Source organism: Lissotriton helveticus, chromosome 8 (assembly GCF_964261635.1).
Source record: "Lissotriton helveticus chromosome 8, aLisHel1.1, whole genome shotgun sequence".
Taxonomy (NCBI): Eukaryota; Metazoa; Chordata; class Amphibia; order Caudata; family Salamandridae; genus Lissotriton; species Lissotriton helveticus.
Window position 1 is genome coordinate 422,245,944 of NC_136069.1, and position 24,507 is coordinate 422,270,450.

A 24,507-nucleotide genomic window follows, 5' to 3' on the forward strand; every position below is an offset into this window, starting at 1 on the left:
GCTAAAATAGAAACATTAGGAACAACCCCTCATAACAAATACAAAACTAGTGAGATGAACTGAACTCCACACAATGATGGCTGCAAAACAGCTCGGCTCCGCCACCCACCCCGCCCAAAATAACGATAAAGAGCGGCTGCCATGATTGGTTGCGGAATGGCCACAACGGAGCTACGAAATGGTGGTGCTCTCATGCTAACCCCAGCTTCAGTCTGAAACATCCAGAAACACTGTAGACTACCAATTCGATCAGTTCCGGTAGCGCCCCAATGTAACCCGGTAGACAAGAACTAGCCCTCCCCACTTTGACTGATGGTTCTTGTTGCCTGTCCCTTCTGTTGTCATTTAACAGAACTATTTAGCCTGCTGAAAGGGGTTGTGTTTCGACCGCTGGTTGGTGGAGACATTTTGACTATATTCTGGACCTGCGTTGTCGCGTAATGCGTCATATGACGCGCCGCGTTAGCGCATCCGGAAGTCATCCGGGGCGCGCAGCGCGTAACGTAAGCATAACAAGTCATGTGACTTGTTAATAAAACTTTTCATTGGTTCATTTTACTTTTCTTATTCTAATGATGAAAGCCTTGGTCATATCACCTAAAAATTACGCTTTTAATTACTTCCGAACATTATTTTTTCTTAAATATATGTTATAATGTTCCAGGCTAATGTACTTTCCCGGAAATTTTACAACTGTCCTGCAAGTAAAATATATTCTTTTTTCGAGAAAAAGAGCGTTTCTTCGTCCCATGACGGAGCCGTTGAGCAAAAGAGGGTCGACCTGCTGTCTTAGTCGCCGATACGCCTGAATATGAGATTCTTATCGATCACTTTATGTTGCAGGAATAGAAAACACAACAGCCCTTGACCATTTATCTTTACTGCGTTCCTTCGTATTATACCTTTTACCCTTCATGTAATTGGTCTGCTTTATTTCACTTGCCTTTTAATGATTCTAAAACAGTGACTATTATTAAAAACTTTACCAATGTATATACTACTACCATGTTTTCTTTTAAAAACCTTTATTGTGAAAATTTCATTATACAAATACGAGCCTATAACCACGTGGGCCTGCCACGGAGCAAACTGTAATCGTATATGATGAATAGACATTTACACTGTAGAGGAACGTAACGGGCGGGCCATTAGGTTGCAAGAACTAAGGTGTGTAACAGTTACGGAATCGGTGGACGTACATTTTATAATTAAAATACGACAGGGCCAGTTACAATAAAATTATCTAGATATACATTTGCGGGCAAGTACCATGGGTGACGTTAATTCGAATTTTCAACAGTACAGTAATCAATAACACATCAGAACTTAATATCAATAGGGATGTCGAAATATTCAATCAATTCTCGTCCCCGCCCGCCATGTGCTTCAAAACTGCATACGTATCTCGTGATTTCAAGGTTCTGCAACCAGTACACAACAAGGAGTTACGAGTCCCATTTATTCCGGCGCCATTTTGGGCGAGGACGGGCAGGTCCAGGATATAGTCAAAATGTCTCTACCAACCATCGACTATGATGATGTTCATATGCTGTATTTATTAGAGTAACACTCATCTGTCCACATGAAATTAATTTACCACAATCTAAACATGTCATTTTAATCTTTCCAAAGTTCTTCTAAATATTTGGGACCGTTTCCCTTGCCTCTGAAGCTCTCAGTGCCACTTCTTTGATGAATGTACTAGCAGGTCAGGGGTTCTCCTCCAAATCTCTCTTTTATGCAGCACTATAATTAATTGGTGCCACCTCTCCATATGACGATGCATGGTATAGTTACCACAACTATATTTTTTTTCGGTTCCTCTGGAGAGTTCATCGTGGCAGATGAAGCGTGTAACGTACCGGGCATTTACCTTTTTTTGCATGTACAGGAAAGGAAAAAAAAATCGAGCGTCCGAGTTCTAAAGTGTCCCAGGGCCATTTTAGTGGACCAGGCCCAAATCCAAAGAACAGGCCGCCATTTTGAGAGTCCTCTTGCAGCCGCCTGTCGCTATAGCATCAAGAGCAGCCGAAGCTCAGCTGAATGGCAACTGAAACGGTAAATGGGCGCCCCACTACATTTCAGCATTGTAGGATGACCACACCAGTACAGCAACTTGCTAGACATCACCTCGGTGCCATCCGGATCTCGGCGCCCAACTGCAGATGAAGTGCCTCTCAACTATGAAACCACCACGGTGACATCCGGATCTTGGCGCGTTGTGCTGCCTTCGGCCTATTCGCACATCGGTCCGCTACTGACGCCATCTCACAGGCTAATGGGGTGACCCACGCCGAGTTTCAGCATTGTAGGATGACCACACCAACTTGCTAGACATCACCTCGGTGCCATCCGAATCTTGGCATCTCAACGCCTAGTGGTATCTTCCATACAGAAAATATTGTTACGCTGCCTTTCGCCCCATTCGCACATCAGTCCGCAACTTAGACATCACCTCGGTGCCATCCGGATCTTGGCATCTCAGCGCCTTGTGGTGTCAGTCAGAAAATATTGTTGCGCTGCCTTTGGCCCCATTCGCACATCAGTCCGCTACTGACACCATCTCACAGGCCAATAGGGCGCCCCACGCCGACTTTTACCATTGTACGATGGCCACACCAGTGGCACAACTTGCTAGACATCACCTCGGTGCCATCCGAATCTTGGCATCTCAACGCCTAGTGGTATCTTCCATACAGAAAATCTTGTTACGCTACCTTTGGCCCCATTCGCACATCGGTCCGCAACTTAGACATCACCTCGGTGCCATCCGGATCTTGGCATCTCAGCGCCTTGTGGTGTCTTCTACTCCGAAAATATAGTAGAAAATATTGTTGCGCTGCCTTTGGCCCCATTCACACATCAGTCCGCTACTGACACCATCTCACAGGCCAACAGGGCGCCCCACGCCGACTTTTACCATTGTACGATGGCCACACCAGTGCCACAACTTGCTAGACACCACCTCGGTGCCATCCGGATCTTGGCATCTCAGCGCCTTGTGGTGTCTTCAAATCAGAAAATATTGTTGCGCTGCCTTTGGCCCCATTCGCACATCGGTCCGCTACTGACGCCATCTCACAGGCCAACGGGGCGCCCCACGCCGACTTTCAGCATTGTAGGATGGCCACACCAGTGCACCTTACTAGACACCACCTCGGTGCCATCCGGATCTTGGAATCTCAGCGCCTTGTGGTGTCTTCTATTCAGAAAATATTGTTGCGCTGCCTTTGGCCCCATTCGCACATCGGTCCGCTACTGACGCCATCTCACAGGCCAACGGGGCGCCCCACGCCGACTTTCAACATTGTAGGATGGCCACAGAAGTGCGACAACTTACTAGACACCACCTCGGTGCCATCCGGATCTTGGCGCGTTGTGCTGCCTTCGGCCTATTCGCACATCAGTCCGCTACTGACGCAAACTCACAGGCCAACGGGGCGCCCCACGCCGACTTTCAGCATTGTAGGATGGCCACACCAGTGCTGCAATTTGCTGGACACCACCTCGGTGCCATCCGGATCTTGGCGCGTTGTATTGCCTTCGGCCTATTCGCACATCGGTCCGCTACTGACGCCGCCTCACGTGCCAACGTATTTTCTCCGCATTTTACACCCTATGCCGCATAACAGGTCATGTGACTTGTTTATAAAACTTTTCATTGGTTCATTTTACTTTTGGTTTCCTAATGATGGAAGGCTTGATCATGTGACCTAAAAACAACACTTTTCATTGGATGAAAACTTTTTTTTTTTCCCAAACGATGAAAGCCGCACCTTGTTTCTGGATGTTTCAGACTGAAGCTGGCGTCAGCATGAGAGCACCACCATCTCGTAGCTCAGTCGTGGTCATTCCGCGAGCAATCATGGCAGCCGCTCCCCACCAGAAGCCTGCAGGAGTCGGAGCCCCCAAAACTTTTGATGAATTCTCAAGGCGGAGGGGACGCTTTCGAGAATGGGGTCCAAGACCTAGCAGACAAGCGTCCGATTTCCAAGGTGTCCCAGGGCCATTTCAGTGGACCAGGCCCAAAAAGGAAACAGCCTGCCGCCATTTTGAGAGTCCTGTGACAGCCGCCTATCGCTGCACCGCAAGAGTGGGCGCAACTCAGCTGAATTGCGGCATTTGACACAGTGGACCAAAAACGGACGGAATGGCAACTGAAACGGTAAAGGGGCGCCCTACTACAACAGATGACACTCCACCTGGAGAGGCCCGTTCACGCCGGCTCCCCCGGGGCGCCCCACGCCGTTATTCAGAGCAGCATTGTAGGATACCAAAACCAGTGCGGCAACTTACTGGACATCACCTTGGTGCCATCGTTCTGCTGCCTTGGAACTATTCGCGCAACAGTTTGCTACTGATGACCCACCCCCCGCGACGCCCCATGCCGTTATTTGCTGGGTGGCAACTTACTAGACATCACTTTCGTGTCATCTAGATTTCGGCGCGTTCTGCTGCCTTGGAACTATTCGCACAACAGTTTGCTACTGATGACCCACCCCCCGCGACGCCCCACGCCGGAAATCTGGACGTTGTGCTGCGTTGGGACTATTCGCACAGCCGACCGCTACTTCGTTGTTTTTCCCTATAAATGTTTATATGTTATTAGTATTTTTGTTTTCTTGTATATATTTATAAATTATTAAAGTTTTATAATCTTACTACTTTGTCGGAGTGCTATATATATTTAATGTGACACATAATTGTAAAAACTTTGATGTACAAAGAGTCATCCCTGGAATCTTCCGCTTCAGGCTCGGTCCCCTCCCCAATCACAATACAGGATGGTTTTCAGATAATAGCAACGCTTCTGCTGTGACGGATCTCATCGAGTGTGGGCCTTGATCTACTATAACTCCTTTGAAGAGGGGTGATTCTTTACAGCTGTGGCCATAAACTACATCTGCAGGGCTAGCTGATACCCTAGGACCAGCCTGGACAATCGGACACAGAGGAAAAGGAGTGTCAGAGGGTGCGGTAGTGAATAGGGCGAAAGGGAAGTGTCGGGCGGGCACAGGGTGTGAATCTCAGGGAAGAGCAGCGCAGATGGGGGGAGGTTTATTACCCATGCATAAGACAGAGAGCGGGGATGACCACTGCCTGGGGGAGATGCTTGCGAGGGTGGGGAGCCATGCTAAGGATCGACAGCGTGCACAGAGTGGGTCTGGTCAAGGCATCTAAAATGGCTGCCGTGCACGACAAAAGTGTGGCATTTGAAAAAAGACAAGAAGGCGCAGACAATGTTTTTCAACACTTCCTGATTTCCTTCGAATCGAACGTTAACAGACGTTGGGGCATATTACCAAAGTTAAGCGATATTTATCCCTAACGATGCTTAGCAACGATTTTTTTACCGTCAGAAATTATCGCAGATAAACCTTGCTATTATCAAGGTTTATCGGAAATACGATAAAAAACTACCGCAATGCATTAATATCGCTGAAAACTCAGCGATATTCATGCATTACCGAGCTAATGCTCTTAGCCATGTTATCCACCTCCCATTGGATAACATGGCTAAGAACTGCTCAGGGCAGGTGGTAGCTTTTGGAGATATTCGCGCTTATCTCGAATATTTCCAAAAGTTGATAATAGGAGATAGCGATGTTAGCGACTGTTTCCAGTCGCTAACATCTTGGCATGCCCACTTTGCATGTCATTAGTGATAAATATCACTCACATGCAAAGTGGGGCCCAAGATGGTCGCTATCTTCTACTAGCCGTCGCTAACTGGTGTTAGCAACAGCTAGGTAATACACATATAATTTTATCTCCGCGAAGCGGAGCGCTGTTACAGATATATATCTTGTTTTTGAACGTTAATTTCTCAAAATGCACTGAAGCACATATATTGAGACCTAGCAAAGGCACATCGGGCTACCAGTCCCTACAATTTTGCCAAGTTTCGTGCAAATCCATTCAGCTGTTCGATCCTACCGAGAGACAAGATGGCGGCCGCTACGGACTGTTTGGAATGTTTACAGACACCGGAGAGCCAATCAGCTTCGCTTCGGAAAGCTCCGTAACGCGAAAAGTACGCGAAGCGGTGCGGTGTTACAGATATATATCTTTTTTTGAACGTTAATTTCTCAAAATCCACTGGAGCACATATATTGAGATCTAGCAAAGGCACATCGGGCTACCAGTCCCTACAATTTTGCCAAGTTTCGTGCAAATCCATTCAGCTGTTCGATTATTATTATATTTTTTTTTTTTGCCCCGCGGGGCCCTTTTAAAACCTCCACATCAAACCTAGGGGGTCAGCGACAATCTACTATGCCCCCTTATGGTCATTTGCCCCTTCGCTTTGGCCTCCTCTTGTCTCTCGATCCTACCGAGAGACAAGATGGCGGCCGCTACGGACTGTTTGGAATGTTGACAGACGCCGGAGAACCAATCAGCTTCGCTTCACAAAGCTCCGTTGCGCGAAAAGTACGCGTCCTGGGCCGCTGCCCAGTCCGCTGTTACAGATATATATCTTTTTTTAAACGTTAATTTCTCAAAATCCACTGGAGCACATATATTGAGACCTACAAAAGGCACATCGGGCTACCAGTCCCTACAATTTTGCCAAGTTTCGTGCAAATCCATTCAGCCGTTCGGGCTAAAAGTGAGGCCAACCGCCCTATGGAAATTAACATGGGAAAAACGCGTTTTGGGACCCCCCTTTTTTCTCGGCCCCCCCTTGACGAACCCCCCCAAAATTTTCAGGGGCTGTTCAGAAACAAAATGTGCCATTTTCCTGAAAATTTCAGCCAATTCCGTCCACAAACGCCAAAGTTATTAGACATAGAATTTTCAAAAATCCCATAGAGAAAAAATCCTAACTATATATACCTACTGGCGACCGCCAGTAGGTAATATATATATATATATATATATATATATATATATATATGAACAAGGATCTTCAGCAAAGAAGAGTCTGAGGCCGCTTGGGGGGTACAATGGAGAACCTTTAATGCAGCAAAAACGGGCGGGCGTATGCATTTCGGCCGAGTGTGGCCTCCTCAGCGCCCAGCATGGAAACAGGAAAACGCCTCTCACAGTTCTGCCCCACCTATATGAAGTAAGTACAAATTCCAGCTCCTCCCCCTAGCCATGATCAATGTCACCTGCTGAGGTAGTCCAAGTAGGTAGGAACTGCAAATCCCAGCATGCAGTGTTCTGCTGGGTTCGTCGTATCTTGGCGGGGAAATAGCAGGGCTGGAAGAAAGCGCTGTGTCTGGTGTCCCGCTTAGCCTGCCACAGGAAAAGGGCTCCTCGCGCCCCCCAAAAGCGCACTACCAACATGTCCGGGTTCGCTGATTCACGGGGACCCGTGCGACAGTGCGCCAGGTCCGGGGTAGAGTGCAGTGACTCTGCCACCGTGTTTCTTCCTCCCAGATGCGCTGGTGGGCTTGATTCAATCCGAAGCCTCGGAGACAAAGTCAGATGCGCCGGAGCACATCGCAGCCAGTGAGAATCATGCCTGCAAACGTGCGGCGGCCCCAGAAGCACTAAACTGGCAAAATAGTGCGGAAATATGAACAAGGATCTTCAGCAAAGAAGAGTCTGAGGCCGCTTGGGGGGTACAATGGAGAACCTTTAATGCAGCAAAAACGGGCGGGCGTATGCATTTCGGCCGAGTGTGGCCTCCTCAGCGCCCAGCATGGAAACAGGAAAACGCCTCTCACAGTTCTGCCCCACCTATATGAAGGAAGTACAAATTCCAGCTCCTCCCCCTAGCCATGATCAATGTCACCTGCTGAGGTAGTCCAAGTAGGTAGGAACTGCAAATCCCAGCATGCAGTGTTCTGCTGGGTTCGTCGTATCTTGGCGGGGAAATAGCAGGGCTGGAAGAAAGCGCTGTGTCTGGTGTCCCGCTTAGCCTGCCACAGGAAAAGGGCTCCTCGCGCCCCCCAAAAGCGCACTACCAACATGTCCGGGTTCGCTGATTCACGGGGACCCGTGCGACAGTGCGCCAGGTCCGGGGTAGAGTGCAGTGACTCTGCCACCGTGTTTCTTCCTCCCAGATGCGCTGGTGGGCTTGATTCAATCCGAAGCCTCGGAGACAAAGTCAGATGCGCCGGAGCACATCGCAGCCAGTGAGAATCAAGCCTGCAAACGTGCGGCGGCCCCAGAAGCACTAAACTGGCAAAATAGTGCGGAAATATGAACAAGGATCTTCAGCAAAGAAGAGTCTGAGGCCGCTTGGGGGGTACAATGGAGAACCTTTAATGCAGCAAAAACGGGCGGGCGTATGCATTTCGGCCGAGTGTGGCCTCCTCAGCGCCCAGCATGGAAACAGGAAAACGCCTCTCACAGTTCTGCCCCACCTATATGAAGTAAGTACAAATTCCAGCTCCTCCCCCTAGCCATGATCAATGTCACCTGCTGAGGTAGTCCAAGTAGGTAGGAACTGCAAATCCCAGCATGCAGTGTTCTGCTGGGTTCGTCGTATCTTGGCGGGGAAATAGCAGGGCTGGAAGAAAGCGCTGTGTCTGGTGTCCCGCTTAGCTTGCCACAGGAAAAGGGCTCCTCGCGCCCCCCAAAAGCGCACTACCAACATGTCCGGGTTCGCTGATTCACGGGGACCCGTGCGACAGTGCGCCAGGTCCGGGGTAGAGTGCAGTGACTCTGCCACCGTGTTTCTTCCTCCCAGATGCGCTGGTGGGCTTGATTCAATCCGAAGCCTCGGAGACAAAGTCAGATGCGCCGGAGCACATCGCAGCCAGTGAGAATCAAGCCTGCAAACGTGCGGCGGCCCCAGAAGCACTAAACTGGCAAAATAGTGCGGAAATATGAACAAGGATCTTCAGCAAAGAAGAGTCTGAGGCCGCTTGGGGGGTACAATGGAGAACCTTTAATGCAGCAAAAACGGGCGGGCGTATGCATTTCGGCCGAGTGTGGCCTCCTCAGCGCCCAGCATGGAAACAGGAAAACGCCTCTCACAGTTCTGCCCCACCTATATGAAGTAAGTACAAATTCCAGCTCCTCCCCCTAGCCATGATCAATGTCACCTGCTGAGGTAGTCCAAGTAGGTAGGAACTGCAAATCCCAGCATGCAGTGTTCTGCTGGGTTCGTCGTATCTTGGCGGGGAAATAGCAGGGCTGGAAGAAAGCGCTGTGTCTGGTGTCCCGCTTAGCCTGCCACAGGAAAAGGGCTCCTCGCGCCCCCCAAAAGCGCACTACCAACATGTCCGGGTTCGCTGATTCACGGGGACCCGTGCGACAGTGCGCCAGGTCCGGGGTAGAGTGCAGTGACTCTGCCACCGTGTTTCTTCCTCCCAGATGCGCTGGTGGGCTTGATTCAATCCGAAGCCTCGGAGACAAAGTCAGATGCGCCGGAGCACATCGCAGCCAGTGAGAATCAAGCCTGCAAACGTGCGGCGGCCCCAGAAGCACTAAACTGGCAAAATAGTGCGGAAATATGAACAAGGATCTTCAGCAAAGAAGAGTCTGAGGCCGCTTGGGGGGTACAATGGAGAACCTTTAATGCAGCAAAAACGGGCGGGCGTATGCATTTCGGCCGAGTGTGGCCTCCTCAGCGCCCAGCATGGAAACAGGAAAACGCCTCTCACAGTTCTGCCCCACCTATATGAAGTAAGTACAAATTCCAGCTCCTCCCCCTAGCCATGATCAATGTCACCTGCTGAGGTAGTCCAAGTAGGTAGGAACTGCAAATCCCAGCATGCAGTGTTCTGCTGGGTTCGTCGTATCTTGGCGGGGAAATAGCAGGGCTGGAAGAAAGCGCTGTGTCTGGTGTCCCGCTTAGCCTGCCACAGGAAAAGGGCTCCTCGCGCCCCCCAAAAGCGCACTACCAACATGTCCGGGTTCGCTGATTCACGGGGACCCGTGCGACAGTGCGCCAGGTCCGGGGTAGAGTGCAGTGACTCTGCCACCGTGTTTCTTCCTCCCAGATGCGCTGGTGGGCTTGATTCAATCCGAAGCCTCGGAGACAAAGTCAGATGCGCCGGAGCACATCGCAGCCAGTGAGAATCAAGCCTGCAAACGTGCGGCGGCCCCAGAAGCACTAAACTGGCAAAATAGTGCGGAAATATGAACAAGGATCTTCAGCAAAGAAGAGTCTGAGGCCGCTTGGGGGGTACAATGGAGAACCTTTAATGCAGCAAAAACGGGCGGGCGTATGCATTTCGGCCGAGTGTGGCCTCCTCAGCGCCCAGCATGGAAACAGGAAAACGCCTCTCACAGTTCTGCCCCACCTATATGAAGTAAGTACAAATTCCAGCTCCTCCCCCTAGCCATGATCAATGTCACCTGCTGAGGTAGTCCAAGTAGGTAGGAACTGCAAATCCCAGCATGCAGTGTTCTGCTGGGTTCGTCGTATCTTGGCGGGGAAATAGCAGGGCTGGAAGAAAGCGCTGTGTCTGGTGTCCCGCTTAGCCTGCCACAGGAAAAGGGCTCCTCGCGCCCCCCAAAAGCGCACTACCAACATGTCCGGGTTCGCTGATTCACGGGGACCCGTGCGACAGTGCGCCAGGTCCGGGGTAGAGTGCAGTGACTCTGCCACCGTGTTTCTTCCTCCCAGATGCGCTGTATGTATATTTTATATTAGTTAGGATTGTATATTGCTTATAACTTTGGCACTGTTTGACGAATCTTCACAAAACTTTCCAAAAAAGTGCTCTTTTTGCCTAGTTTGTCTACAAAAGGTTTCGGGTGATCCGCCAAGCAGAGGGGCGAGAACAAATAATTGTATATCTGGACTTTTGGGTCAGCGAGAGTCCCTTGAGAGTCTCATTGGAGCACCCTTCCAAAAATTGTGCATTCTGATTAGCCTATGGTGATTTCCCCTTAGACCAATCCGCGCCAACAGAAGTCAAACTCCTACAGGAGCGAGCGCTGTGACTGGCTGCCAAAAACATTAGAAAAGTATTGCTGGCAGCCATTACAGGATTTGGGGACTTTGTCCCCTGTCCTGAAGTTTAAAACAAATAATAATATAAAGCATTACCCTGCCCCCCTTAGACCCTATGAGGAGGACCCAGAGGTATACCCTCCTCCCCCAGGTAAAAAAATAAAAAAACAGCCATTTTTGCCACAATCCCACAGGAATCCTGCAGGATCATGGCAATCTGACTTAAAATAAATATGTTTGGGGTTAGGGGCATCAGTAGGGCCCCCTCCCAAGCCCATTTGGGCCTGAGGAATACCATCCCCCGGGAGTGTGTACATTATGGAGGGGGGGGGGGCATACAGCCCTCTCCCCAGGTGAATGGCGGCACCGGGCACCCCATCCCCCAGGACCGAATTGTGGAAAAAAGGTGAGGAGGCTGCTCAGCTACTCCTCCCCGAGCCTCACTAGGCCCCAGGGAACTTTTCCTCTGGGGACGAAAACTACAATAAAGGGGAGGGAGTCTTTGCGACCCCAATCCAAAAGCCTTAAAAGGCCTGAGAGACCTCAACTCCAGAGGCTGTAAATTAACGTTGAAGGGGGTGGGAGACTGCATAGACCCCATATCTGAGCCTTTAAAGGCCCCGGGGAGAGAAGTTTCCCTGCCCGCAATAATGGGGGTAGGGAAATGTGTTTTCTCCCTCCCGACATGTGCATTTTTAAAACTCCTGTAAAACAGGAGCAAGCATGCCTTCCTTGTCCGTAACAGTGCGTGCAGGAAAGGCAAGTCTGCTCCCACCTGGCAGGAGATTGAAACATGCACCCGCTTTGAGGGGGCAGACATTTGTTGCACTGCCTGCACTCTTGTGGGCAGGGAACCAGACATTGACCCCGCCCAGTGTGAGCTGCAAAAAGAGATGCTCCCTTAGAGCAGCAATGCCGGCTCCCACACTATGTGCAAGGGTCCTGTGGCTCCCCGTACAGCCCCCAACTTAGAGGTCTGTAGATTACCCGGGTGGGCATCGTGGCACCCACCTGTGGCCCTAGGGGATTGGGTCCTCTGAGACCAAGAAGGGTCAGGGGTACATGCTCACTCCCCTTAACACCTCCGCTGCGCTGAACGTTCCGCGCTGGTGCGGAACGTTCTATTGCGTGGGAGGGCCGCGACGTTCAACGGATGTGCGAAGCACTACCAAGGTAGTGCTGCGCGACGTCCGCTGAACGTGTGCAGCACTGAAAGGGTTAATTGTGGAATTTGGCCCATGGAGATGGGGTTCCCAGAGCCTAATAAGATTTGGGGAGGGTGGCCGTGTGGTCCCCTCTCCTTTTGGTCACGGTGATAGAGTCACTGGGGCCCAATATGGCACAGGAAGAGAAGTCCTGGGGTTGGTTCCCCGAGGCCTAATAATGATTGGTGGGCCAGCACGCCCACTCCCCTTTTTTATGACATTTGGCCCAGGGGATAATGTCCTCAGTGCCACAATAGGCTCAGAGAGGGAGGGCTGTGCGCACTCCTCCCCTTCCATTATCTACTGTAATAAGCAGCAGGCCTTTTAAGTCTTGGGGAGGGAGGCTACATGTCACCCTCTAATTTAATTAAAATATGGCCCCGGGGGATGGGGTCCACAAAGCCCATTTAGGCTTTGGGATGGGGACCACGTGGTCCCCTCCCCTATGATTATAATATGTCGCCGGGCATCATCAAATGAGTGTGTATGTTTGTTTTATAGTTTACATAGTGTCCAGATAAAGGGTGTAAACATTTACAAAACGCGTGTGCTCCTAATGCATCTTAGGTGTGTAGAGGTATTAAGTATGTTATAAATCTTTGTATTGAACAGTAACTCTGTGTGCAGGTGACAGTCATTGACTTATGTCCAGTATGTTCCACACGAGTTTTTGGGCTCTCCAGAAAAAGTTTCCAACAGGGCCAAGATTCTACGTAAAAGATAACAAGTATTGTATGGGCTATTTTCACCACAGTATGAAGGCTGCCGGTAGTATGCTCTTTCGCACCATCAAATCTTGGCAATGTTAAGCGAATAATTCTTCTTTTGACAAGTGTTACATAAAGTATACACTGTTCTTAGTAGATACTTTTACCTACTCTGTGGTGTATTTCTCATGAGAGTTTAACTTTTTACAAACAGTGTGGTAGCAAGTGAACTCTCTCCATAGAATAAATACTGTTTACAGTACCGACTTTTCTGCTCATATCAACTCCATTTCTCAATGTAGGATTGGTGACTGTGAGGAGTTTGATACAGATAAAGGCTGTCCGTAGTAGGACATCTTGAGGAACTTGGCCTTCTCTGAACAGTTATATGCATATAGAACATTGTGTACAATAAGGGTTTATCTGGGAGTGATCCTTAATGTGAAGTAATGTGAAGTAGGCTACCTGTGAAGTGTAAGGTATGGGGTCAATGTTGCATTTAACACATGCTTGCTACACCTAACGGAAATGTGTCTGTGATGGCATTAATGATGTTTCCTATTACTACGCGATAGTTTGTACTTACCTTCAGGCCTCCATACCAGTTTATGGAGTAATATGTAGGGGTGGGCGGAATTTGCATAATCACGTTACGCAAATCTCTGTGAATCTGTCAAAAATCACCGCGAACATGCAGAAATTCCGCGAGCATGCAGAATTGCTTGTTCGCGATGCTTTTTTTCCTGTTCGCAATTGCTGTTTGCGTGCTCGGGGGGAAATATCTTGTGAATACGCATTTTGAGAACGCGAACAAGCACAAAATTTCGCAAAGTCGTGGAAAGGAAAATTTGGGCAATTTCGTATTCTACCCGGAACGCGAAATTACCCAAATTCCGCAAATTTCTCAAGCTGGACGGAATTTACCGCCCAGGCCTAGTAATATGTATAAAATAAGCTTGGTTTAATAGCATCAGTGATGTCATGAATAATGTAATTTGAGATGTCATCAGTAATGTCATAAATGATGTGATTGAACTTATCGTGAGTGATGTAATATGTGAAGTTATAAGTATGCCAGGGGTGCAAGTTATAGCTTCCTCGGCTTACTGTAACTGGTGAATTTTTTGTTCAAAACGTTAATATTGTCACTGACATATTCATCTAACTATAACACCACTTTAACCTTTGTTTTTGTCAGTGAATTTCAAAGTTATTTGAAAAACCAAAACAGCTCTTTTTATCCCATCTAACTATATCATTACTTTAACCTTCGGTTTTTTCTAGTAAATTCTTTACACTGGAGCTGCACAGAAGACCACAAGATAATGTCTCCAGTGACCTTATGTATGTGTAATTTTGACAATGTGATTGTTCCTTGAGAGTCTTCGGACAGAAATCAGTGACAAAATGAATCCACGTATAGAGAAGACGATGAGCCTACAGGCATAGAGTTGAATCTCTACCAAAAAAGGGTACTTCCCCTTAATTATATGAAATAAGTGCTTCTTTGTTTGGTGGAGATGTCCTCATACTCCTCTGCATCAAGAACGCATCATTAACCCCTTGGATGCGGCCGCGATACTGCGCCTGTGTGTCGTTTTTCAAAGTGGGCGGGTTCATGACGGCCCCCAGCCGTCATCAGCACACGCCCACCGCGGTGCATGACGGACGGGGGCCGTCATCAGCACCGAAGGGGTTAAAAATAGTGGGAAATGAGCATGGGTAACTTTGGTAGGTTGAGCTGTCAATCAGCCTGGAATATTGGCATGAACAGTGTTGCATACTACTAACATGGAAGGGATGGGCCAAGCGGGAAAAGTTTGTAGGTGATTTTGCACATTTGCATACTCAATAGAAATTAAAAGGGAGAACAATGGAATCTGCTCTCAGACTAGGAGACGAGAAGAAAGAACCTACTTGTCTTGTTCAGTCACTACAGAAGAGATTGCACTCCAATAAATCAACGATGCAGTCACCTCCATCAAGGATTTCAGATTGCTTTTCAACGTTCAGCTGTAGAGACAACACACTGGCTTTGCCTTGGCCAAGTGCAAGAAGTTAAGATGATTTGTCCTTTACCGAAGTAGAGCTTCAAGACGGGCACCTGCTATGTTTATATTTGCAAGTGCTTCCTTTTGAGATTTACTTTCTGTGAAATGAGCATCAGGGCCTGGATAGAATCTCGCCTATATATTTATCCAAGAAGAGTCGACAGTTTTGCACAACATTTCTACCATACTGGATTACTTTCTATTGGTTAATTAATAAGTGCTACCTCATTTGGTGAATGCCCAGTGTAGATTCTGCACTATATCAGCGTAAAGGACCACGAGGTGATATCTTCAGCGACCTTGTGTACATGTAATTTTAGCAATGTGATTGTTTCTAGAGCGTCTTCATACAGAAATCAGTGACAAAATCAATCCTCATATAGAGAAGACAACGAGACGGCAGACAAAGTTGAATCCCCACCAAACAAGTGCACTTCCTCTGAATTATATGAAGTAAGTGCTTCTTTGTTTGGTGGCGATGTCCTCAAATTCCTCTACATCAAGAAAGTGCTTGAGTCTCTTTGGTAAATTGAGCTGCCCATCAGCTTGGAAACTGGTGGGAAAACAGTTTTTTTTTCGTTTTAAAGGGGAAGGGAGCTGCAGGTGCCCCCTCGCCATGCCAAATTTGGCCTTGTGATCCCAATCCCCGGAGTCCACATTATTTAAATGTAGGTGCCCTGGTGCCCACCCTAGGCACCCACCATACACACATTGAAGCTGCAGGGGAGTCACAGGACTCTTGTGGCCCCAGCCGGATCCCTGCATGGTGCGGGCCGGCATTGCTCCCATCCAGAGGGTGCAGCTATTTAGGCTGCTTCCTCCAGGAGGGAGGATATATTGATCTGCTTCCCTGCCCGCATCAGTACGACTCCTGCAATAGCTGCCAGCAAAATTTTTCTGATGTTTCAGGTAGTCAATCAGAGTGCTTGCTCCGTGGGAGTCTGATTCCTGCAAGAGCAAATTGGCCCAATGGGGAAAAAATCTCCCTGGGCCAATCAAAATGCTTCATTTTTAAATTGGTGCTCCCTCAAGACTCTTGTGAACCTCTCACAGACCTAAACGTCCAGATATACAAATATTTTTAAACCATAATTTCTGAAAATTACGGAACAAATTTACACCAAATCACACAAAAGCCCAATCTGAGTGCCAAATTTGGTATAATTCAGTTCACCCGATTTTGCTGTATCCCTGCCTAAGGAAGTCTATGGAAAATTCATGGAAATTTCGCCTTTGGAGACCCCCTTTTTTCTCAGCCGCCGCTTGACGGATCACCCCAAAACTTTCTATGCACAAATTGGGCAAAAAAAAGCACTTTTTTGGAACGTTTTGTAAATATTCGTCAGAAAGTGCCAACGTTGTTAACACAAATACACATTTCTTATGGAAACGCTGGCCTAACTATAACTAACTTAGTGCTAACTATACCTTGTGTTTCCGCCAAGCACTGCTTAGGACCTCATATATGACATTACTTGTGACAAGTTCTATGAAATCACTTATATCACTGATGACATCATCCAAGTATGTTTTCCTGCATATTGCTGTATAAATTACTATGGCGTTAGAGGTCTGATTGTAAGTACGAAATAGGTCAGGAGAAGATCAGGAATCATTACTACCAACACAGAAACAGCTCCCTTAGGTGTTGAAAAGAAGCATTAAGTGCAACACTGGCCCTATAGCATACACTTTATAGGTAGCATAGTTCACATTAACAACCAACCACAGATATATGGGAAACCCTAATTAAGGATGGTGTTGAATTTGCATACAAATGTTCAGAGAAAGCCAAAATAGTGAATGTCAATTCTAAAACAAATGCCCTACTGTGGATAGCTTTTATCTGTATCAAAGCCCTGACAAAACTGAACGTACATTAAGAAATGAAGTTGAAATCAGCAGAGAACTGAGTACTTTAAACAGTGTGTTCTCCATGGAGAGTTCATTCTATCCGACACTGCTTGCAAATTCTTCAACTCTCACCACAGAGTTTTCAAAAGAATGTACTAAGAACAGAGTACATTCTATGCAACAGTTGTCGAAAAAGACTGTGGGCCAGATGCATGACGGGATTTAGCATGAGCAAACGGGTTTGTGACCCGTTTGTGTATGCTAAATCGTTGTGGGCCAGGTACAAAAACTATTTTGCAACTCGCAAATAAATAGCGAATAGTTGCAAAGGGACCCCTTTCCCTTTGAAACTGCAGGGGAAAATATTGGTTAGGGGTAGGCAGTGGTCCCAGGTACCACTGCCCGCCTTTAAAAAATGAAACGTAAACCCTTTATTTTTATTTTTAAATGCATCCCGTTTTCCTTTAAGGACAACAGGCTGCATTTTAAATAAACGCTTTATTGAAAAGCAGTCCCTGACATGGAAGTCTGCTGAGCCCAGCAGGCCACCATCCCTGGGAGGGCCAGCCATTCCCAATAATATTCATGAGCCTCGCATTTTGCGACCCCATTGGGAATCGCATCAGTGTCTCTGACACTGTTGTACATTGTGATTTGCAACTCTCAAATTGCAACTCGCAATTTGTCGCACTTTGTGAGTCGCAAATCACAATGGTCGTACATCTGTCCTTCTATTTGCTAAAAATAACCAAGATCTGAAGGTGCTGAAGATCATACTACCTGCCACCTTCATACTTTGGTGAAAACTTTGCAGACAGCTGATCTTCTGAAGCACAATAAGCATGCGTACATAGGTTAGTACCTGTTGCACACACTCTTCTATGTTAAGTATAAATTATCATGCTAACTGCAAGCTGAAAATAATTCACTTTAAATATCTGCATCAGATGTATTATACCCTGCTAAGACTGTAACGATATGGGTTAAGAGCGGATACTGTGTACACGTTGTGAACAGACAATGCCGATTTCCTACATGTGCTGCAGCAACAAATGATGGACGGAATACTGAATGAATCAAACATTCACCCCCAGTCAAGTGATCTGGGTTAAATCCATCGTTCTTTTGCTCACTAGACTACCCCAGTTTGGACCCAGCCACATGCAAATCAGTCCTGACCCTGCTCGTTATGGGAACAGTTCAGCCCGAACTACTAAGCCGGGTCCTCCCTGGCCCGGAAATAAGCATCCTTGGACCAATTTCACGGTTACACCCATCATCAGCCAGGTTTGCTTGAATCCAGTGGCACAGCGAACAAGGTACCCACTTCTGGGCCTACCCATCCCACTTAGGGCAAAAAGTGCTGCGGCAACAAATGATGGCCAGAATGTTGAACAAATCATATATTCATCCCCAGTCAAGAGATCTGTGTTAAATCCATCGTTCTTTTGCTCACTACGCCACCCCGGTTTGGACCCAGCAATATGCAAATCAGTCTTGACCCTGCTCCTCATGGGAACAGTCCAGCCCAACAGCCAAGCTGGGTTCTCCCTGAACAGAAACTAAGCATCCTGGACTGGTTTCGCTGTAACACCCCTCATAAGCCAGGCTAGCTTGAATCCAGTGGCACAGCGAGCATGATCTCTTGGCTGGGGGAAGGCTTGATTCATACAGCATTCCGTCCATTATTTGTTGCTGCAGCACTTTTTCCCCTAAGTGGACGTGGGTAATACCCAACCCCATTACCCATTGTTACAAGACGAATCTATGCTGGATTTTCCATAGAACGTTACTTTCTTCTTTTTGTGCTTATGATTTATACGTTTTGTTTCTAACCTTATGGATGACATGCTCCATGTATTTTGCCTAAAAATCCTTTATATAAACCTCTCAAACTTTGACCTGTGTTTGTCATTCTTACTGAGTATGTTACAGTTCTGATTATTGATTTTTGGGTCGACATGAACGAGAGACGGGTCAAATCAGGGAGCACCAAAGTCTTTACTCCAGGTCCGAGCCATTAGCGTGCTCTTGGTAAGATTATGAAAGACAGGTGTGTGTGCCGGCCCAACCAACTAGCCTTGTCCCCGGACCAGACTTGACTACAGCATTCATTGTTTAGTGACAACTTGCATCAGCATGACTAAATCAAATTAAATACACTGAAAACAAAACTAAATATTCGCTGCCCCAAATGAAAGCAAGACCAATTTGTGCTATTTATTTATTTATTTTTGAATAGAGTTTTATATAACGCGTACTTGACCAGAATCGGGTATCAGAGCGCTTTACATAGCACCAGTTGCATTACATGAGGGCACATTCATTTTTGTTAGGCACGGGGAGATTAAGTGATTTGCCCAGAATCACAGGATGTTCAGCGTTGATCTCTAAGCGTCTACTGTTACAGCCCTGCCAAGTTCCACACTTCAGGGGTTAGACTAACACATTTTAGAGCTGGTGTCCTCATCACCGCACTAAAATGCATTTGTCACAGATTACAGCCCCCGAGACCACACCACAATGAGAAACCACTCAACAAGGCAGCTGCGCTAATAACGAGCCAGCGCGCTAAAACAGGCTTGGTCTGCAGCGTGCCACTATGCTGCTACCCGCCAAAAACTGCTTTATATAAATTAATTGAGAACAGTCTTACAGTAACAGTGACAACTAAAGGTTGGCCTGGGCTTAGGATCAGTCCAGCCGAACCCCGACCGGCCGGCCTGCCTCTGCGCCTCTCTGGACTGCCCGCCTGACCACGTGGTCTCTCTCAGCACAGCCTCTCTTTAAATAAGCAACAGCAGGACGACTCTGTGCTGCGGTCCCCACATGCTGCCGGGCAGCACCTTGCTTTCCTGTTGTTTTCTGGCAAAGCACCACTCGTGAACTACACAAGACTAGTCTCAAGACTGTAAAAGATTTCAAGATCATGACTCCGTCCCTCTGGAGGCTAGTTTATCCTAGTGGCAGCTAGCTCTGCAGCAAGCACACAAGTTAGGCCTCCACCTGTAGCCTACCGACCCTGTCAAGTCTCTGCACTCGGGTATCCCTGTTATCTAGCCCTTGGTAAGCTGCAGCAGGTCAGGAGCATCCGAGAACATATATTTTGTATTGCTACCCGCTTAAATCACCTTTTAAAAAGGGGAGCATTGTTTTTTTGCTATCCTAAAAAGGTTTTAGAACATAGTACAAAAGATCACGTTCTGTAGGCCCATAGTTTTCACATAGATGCGTTCACGATCTTTACTCGCCTGCAGCTAGAAGAAAATTATTGTGCACAATTAAACAATCTAACATTGGTCGTTTTATACTTCAAAGGAACAGAAACGCCCATGGATCACACATGCCTGAAATCACACTATTTCCTCTACATGTCTCAGAGCACACAGTCTCTCAAGCTCCTGGAGGCACACATATCTAACTGTCCCAACAGCCACGAAACTCTCCAGTTTCCAATATGATCCCTTAAATGTCATTTTTCCATGCTCAGTGGCCACAGGAATCCTAGCCTCAACCCACCCACACAGTTTATTTTGCTCTCCTCACTTTGGATTGGCTGCGGCGGCGGGCTGTTTTTTTGCTAGCTCAGAGGGCTCTCAGCACTGTCATGATTTATACCTCTGCTCTCCCCCTCTCAGACTTGGGTCTTTCCTTTGTTTTTGATGCCAGTGCTGAACATGCACATTGTTCATGCTGCTCAGCCTCTCTGCTGGGGATGTGGACTGCCTCTCTCCCACTCAGCATGCCACCTTCTGCCCCAATTTACCCGTCTGCGCAGCTAGAACGCCAGTAGCAGGCCCTATAATAATATCCACACAGGCAGTACATTATCAGAGCTGGTCTGTCACTGTCAGAATTTGCAAAGGAAAATGTGTGGGAACCCACAGACCTGGTAGGGGCAGAGAAACTATGGGTCACACTTGGTAACACGGTCGCCAAAAGGGACATAGCGCAGTTGTGGGGAGGGACTGTAGCCCCTAATGTCATGAGCTGGAAACGTAATATGGACTGGTGCATGTTCCGAGAGAAGACGGTATATGTAGCAAGGGGGTGCCCTCGGAAATGGTCGCAAGTGTGTGCGAGATGGAATTCATACCGGGGAGATATTTGTATCGCACCAACTGTCCCTGCAGATGATGACCCAGCATCACCAATGAGTATTAAGTTTGTATTAGTCTGGATTCACTTTCCTTTGACGTATGTTCAATGTAATTACCATATTCAATCATGTCTGTGAAGAAAATGTCAACACTGATTTTTGTTTGTGTTTATCAAACTAATAAAAAGATTTTTTTTTTTTTTTTAAAGTGGCAAAGGATACCCTGGGAGGTCGCACAAGCACCTTAGGGCAATCAGCTCACCTAACCTCCCTCACAAACTCAAGTAAGGTATTTCACTGGTCATTGGTGCCAAGTGACTGTGTCATGTTTAACACCTTTAGCCAGTTCTCAGCATAGTTTTTTAGGGAACATCACTTGCAGATTAAGCATTTTAACTGAAACTCAAAAATGAAACTACCAGTTGCAGCTCCTCCGCTAAGGCAGCGGTGCATCGTCTAACTGCTCAAAAGGAAAAATAAAATCATAGTAACGTAACATTATTATCATTTTATTTTTCTTACTGCAGTCAGTGGCGGGGCTGACCAGAGCAGAGGGAGGAATGGTTTTCACTCCCTAAGTGCTCATGACTGTTTGGCCAGCCCTCTTGGGCCAGTGAACAGTTATGCGCATTTTACATGTTCTCCACCGGGCTGTAATACACAGCCTGCCTAGGAACATGCACAGGTTCCCAGTCCCCGTCTGAGCACCAAACCACGGTGCCCAGACCAATCACAACACAGCATTGCAGAGTTGTGATGGGTTCAAGGGAGTCTATGTGCCCGGGGCTTCCTGATGCCAGGCAAGGCTGGAGGCAGGAAGACGAAGGAGAGGCAGCAGCCGGCCTTTTCAGGTAATTTCTTTTTTGTTTTCTTCACCCCCCACACCACCGTCCCACCGCTTCCCATCTGGTAGCAGCAGCTACTGGAAACTACAAGTCCCGAAATACAACATGATGTAGAATAAAAAGCCAGAACTAGAATAAGGTGTCACACATGATAAAGGCCTGTTTAGAACCTAAACTTTAAATAACAGACACACTTTTAATTGAAAAGAGGCAGGAACAATACATATGTACACGGAGACCCCGGGATTTGGGAGAGTGGAGGAGAGAGAGAAAAAAGGGTGTGAGAGGAAGAAGGAGAGATAAAAGAAGGGTATGAGGGGAAGAAGGAGGGATAAAAGGAGGAGCGTGAGAGCAGATGAGACGAGGAGAGAGGAAGGTGAGTAAAAGAAGAGACACAGGTTTTTGAGAGAGCTGAGCGGAAGAGAGAAAGGGAGGTGGTAAAAGAGAGAGAATTAGGTAGACGACGGACAAGTATTTTTAAACCACGGAAGTTACACTTGTAAAGAGTCCTGGATTTATTGCCTAAGCACTAACAGACTGGTGGACCTTGCCTGGTTACGAAAAATGTGTAACTCTCTCTTTACTTATTCACATCTATCTCTTTCTTTCCTCCTACATTACTCCTACTAGCAACAGAAGGGGGCCTGCCGGAAAACTTACCATGTACTACTCACAGGCTGGCTTCCCAAAACGAAGTAAACCCTGTTCACTGTATGCATATGTATAAATACCATAAATAAAATTAAAAACAAAACCAAAAAACTGTGCACTGTACCATGAACTTTTCGGTTATCCCTGCACACTAGGGGCTAAGCTTGTCCTCGCTGTATTCATAAGAACCAGCCCCTCTCTGTACAAAATCAGTCTGCAGGCATTATTTTAGATTATTTTTTATTCCTACTGATTTTACATTTGTCTCTTTTAGAATTAAATTGTGTTACTGTGTACATTTGCAGTAATTGTCCCAATAAAGGTTTACATATAGACAACGGAGAAGAGTTTAAAGAAAGGGAGTAAAGACAATGAGGAGTGAGGTGACACATTGAGAGAATTAACGGTAGGTGGGAGGGGAGTGAGAGGAGACAACAGACAAAAGGAGAGGGGAAAATTGAACAAGGGAAATGGGCAAACAAATGAGGGAGAGGCAGAGAGAAACGGAGGAGGGGTTGAAGTGGAGGAAAGAATGTAACAAGGAGTTTGGACATGAGGGAGAGAAACAAAAAGAGGCATAGAAGGATGGAGGAGCAAGGGAAGCGAAAGAAGAAGAGGAAGAGATTTGGAAGTTACAGGAAAGGCTCCCAGGTTACATTTGTGAATACTCTGTGGCTCACAGGATCAGGTCTGATAGGCCAATATCCACATCACCTATGGTTTGATGGTTTCAGGTGGCTGCAGTTCGTTAAAGTTATGTTATGTTAAAAAATGTATAGCGCGGAGAGTATACCCGAGGGTGTCTTGGCGCTGATAAGTGAGCTTAGTAAAGAAAAAAATGGGAGAACAGTTTAAAAGGAAAGTTAGCTGTTGAAAAGCCAAGTTTTTCCCTTTTACACCATCACCTATGGCAAAAGGGTGTTATTCACTCACAATAAAGTGTCAAAGTGTCACATGAAAGCCTTGAAATGTCACACATGCTGTTATCGTCGCTAAAACAATTGAAAGAAACTCAAAATTCCCATTCCAGTTCACTGTAAGAACTGGAAGTAGCTGAGCAACAGAACATCCAATAAATGGCATATTTTAGGGATATTTGTAGCCCTTAGGGCAGCTTTAGTGTAAGTGAGACATCCCAGGTGTTCTCAGTCCATTCAGAAAGACACTGATCCTCGAGGAGGGACCAGTCTAATACTCTCTGCTGTTGCTAAACAGCTTAAAGAAAAGACACTTTACACTCCTGGGGGTTTCCAGGGCTTGGTGATGCATTAGTATAATCCTCAAAGAGTCTTAAAACCCGAGCAGAGTAATGAAAACATTGCAAAATAATCCAATAAATCAAACAGCACGTTCCTACAACCGACAACGAAAATATTTGAACAAACTGACTTTGAAATCATACAGGGGAATATTTCCGAAATTGATAATTGGCAATGCAACACAGAATATGAAAACAAGGAACGGAGGAGAACTTGCAAAATGTTACCATCGCAATACTTGAAATGCTGTTACCATCAGACTTATGTTCGTGTTTCGAGGCGCTTGCGTAGAGCACTTATGTTGTATGTCAAAAGAACCCCTTAAAAACACCAGGTATGAGCATGAGCTCGAACCCTGGTCCCCGGCCCCGCCACCCTAATCCTTGCACCCTCCCCACAGGCCCCGAAGCGCGCCACCTGCGGGGCGGCGCTCGCGACGCTTCGAGGATTACCTGCAGGCTGTCGAGGATCACGCGCAGCGACTGCACCTGCCGCCGGACAGCTCCCGAGAACCTCTCGTACGTGGTTGCGTCATACTCGCTCATCTGGATTTCCTTCAGCCTGGGAAGAGAAAAAACACACGATGAAGAAAGCTTTCGTGTCCACATGAAAGGCGACGCCTCAGTGGGCTGAGCTGTGTTAATGGTTTTAATCCTCCCTCGCCCGACCCTGACACAGTTCTTCCCACCACTTTGCTCCTCTGGGACTGCTTTATAATTACGTTCAAATAAAAACAGGAGAAATCGCAGGTGCGAGCCTCCTCACGCGCCATCAAAGGACACGCCATCGAGGCTGGAACCTTCCACGCACGTGCATACATGCCAGCGTTTTGAACCTGGCAAGAGGGGGGAATGTAAAAATAAAATCTTGGAATTGATTTTCGCCATTGACTTGCAATGAAGTGGAGGAGATTTTGGGCAGGATAATAAATAAAGCCATTTTGGGCTTAAAATATCGCGAGTCTACTGCCTGAAT

General features: G+C 47.1%; 1 protein-coding gene across 1 annotated transcript in view; it reads right to left on the reverse strand.

Annotated features, from left to right (window-relative positions):
- The window catches only part of VWA8 (von Willebrand factor A domain containing 8), a 1,418,144-nt gene that overhangs the window by 120,064 nt on the left and 1,273,573 nt on the right, over positions 1-24,507 (reverse strand). The window contains exon 40 of the mRNA XM_078657276.1: positions 23,985-24,093. Within this exon, the coding sequence (XP_078513402.1) occupies positions 23,985-24,093 (109 nt within the window). The remainder of the gene's footprint in view (positions 1-23,984; positions 24,094-24,507) is intronic.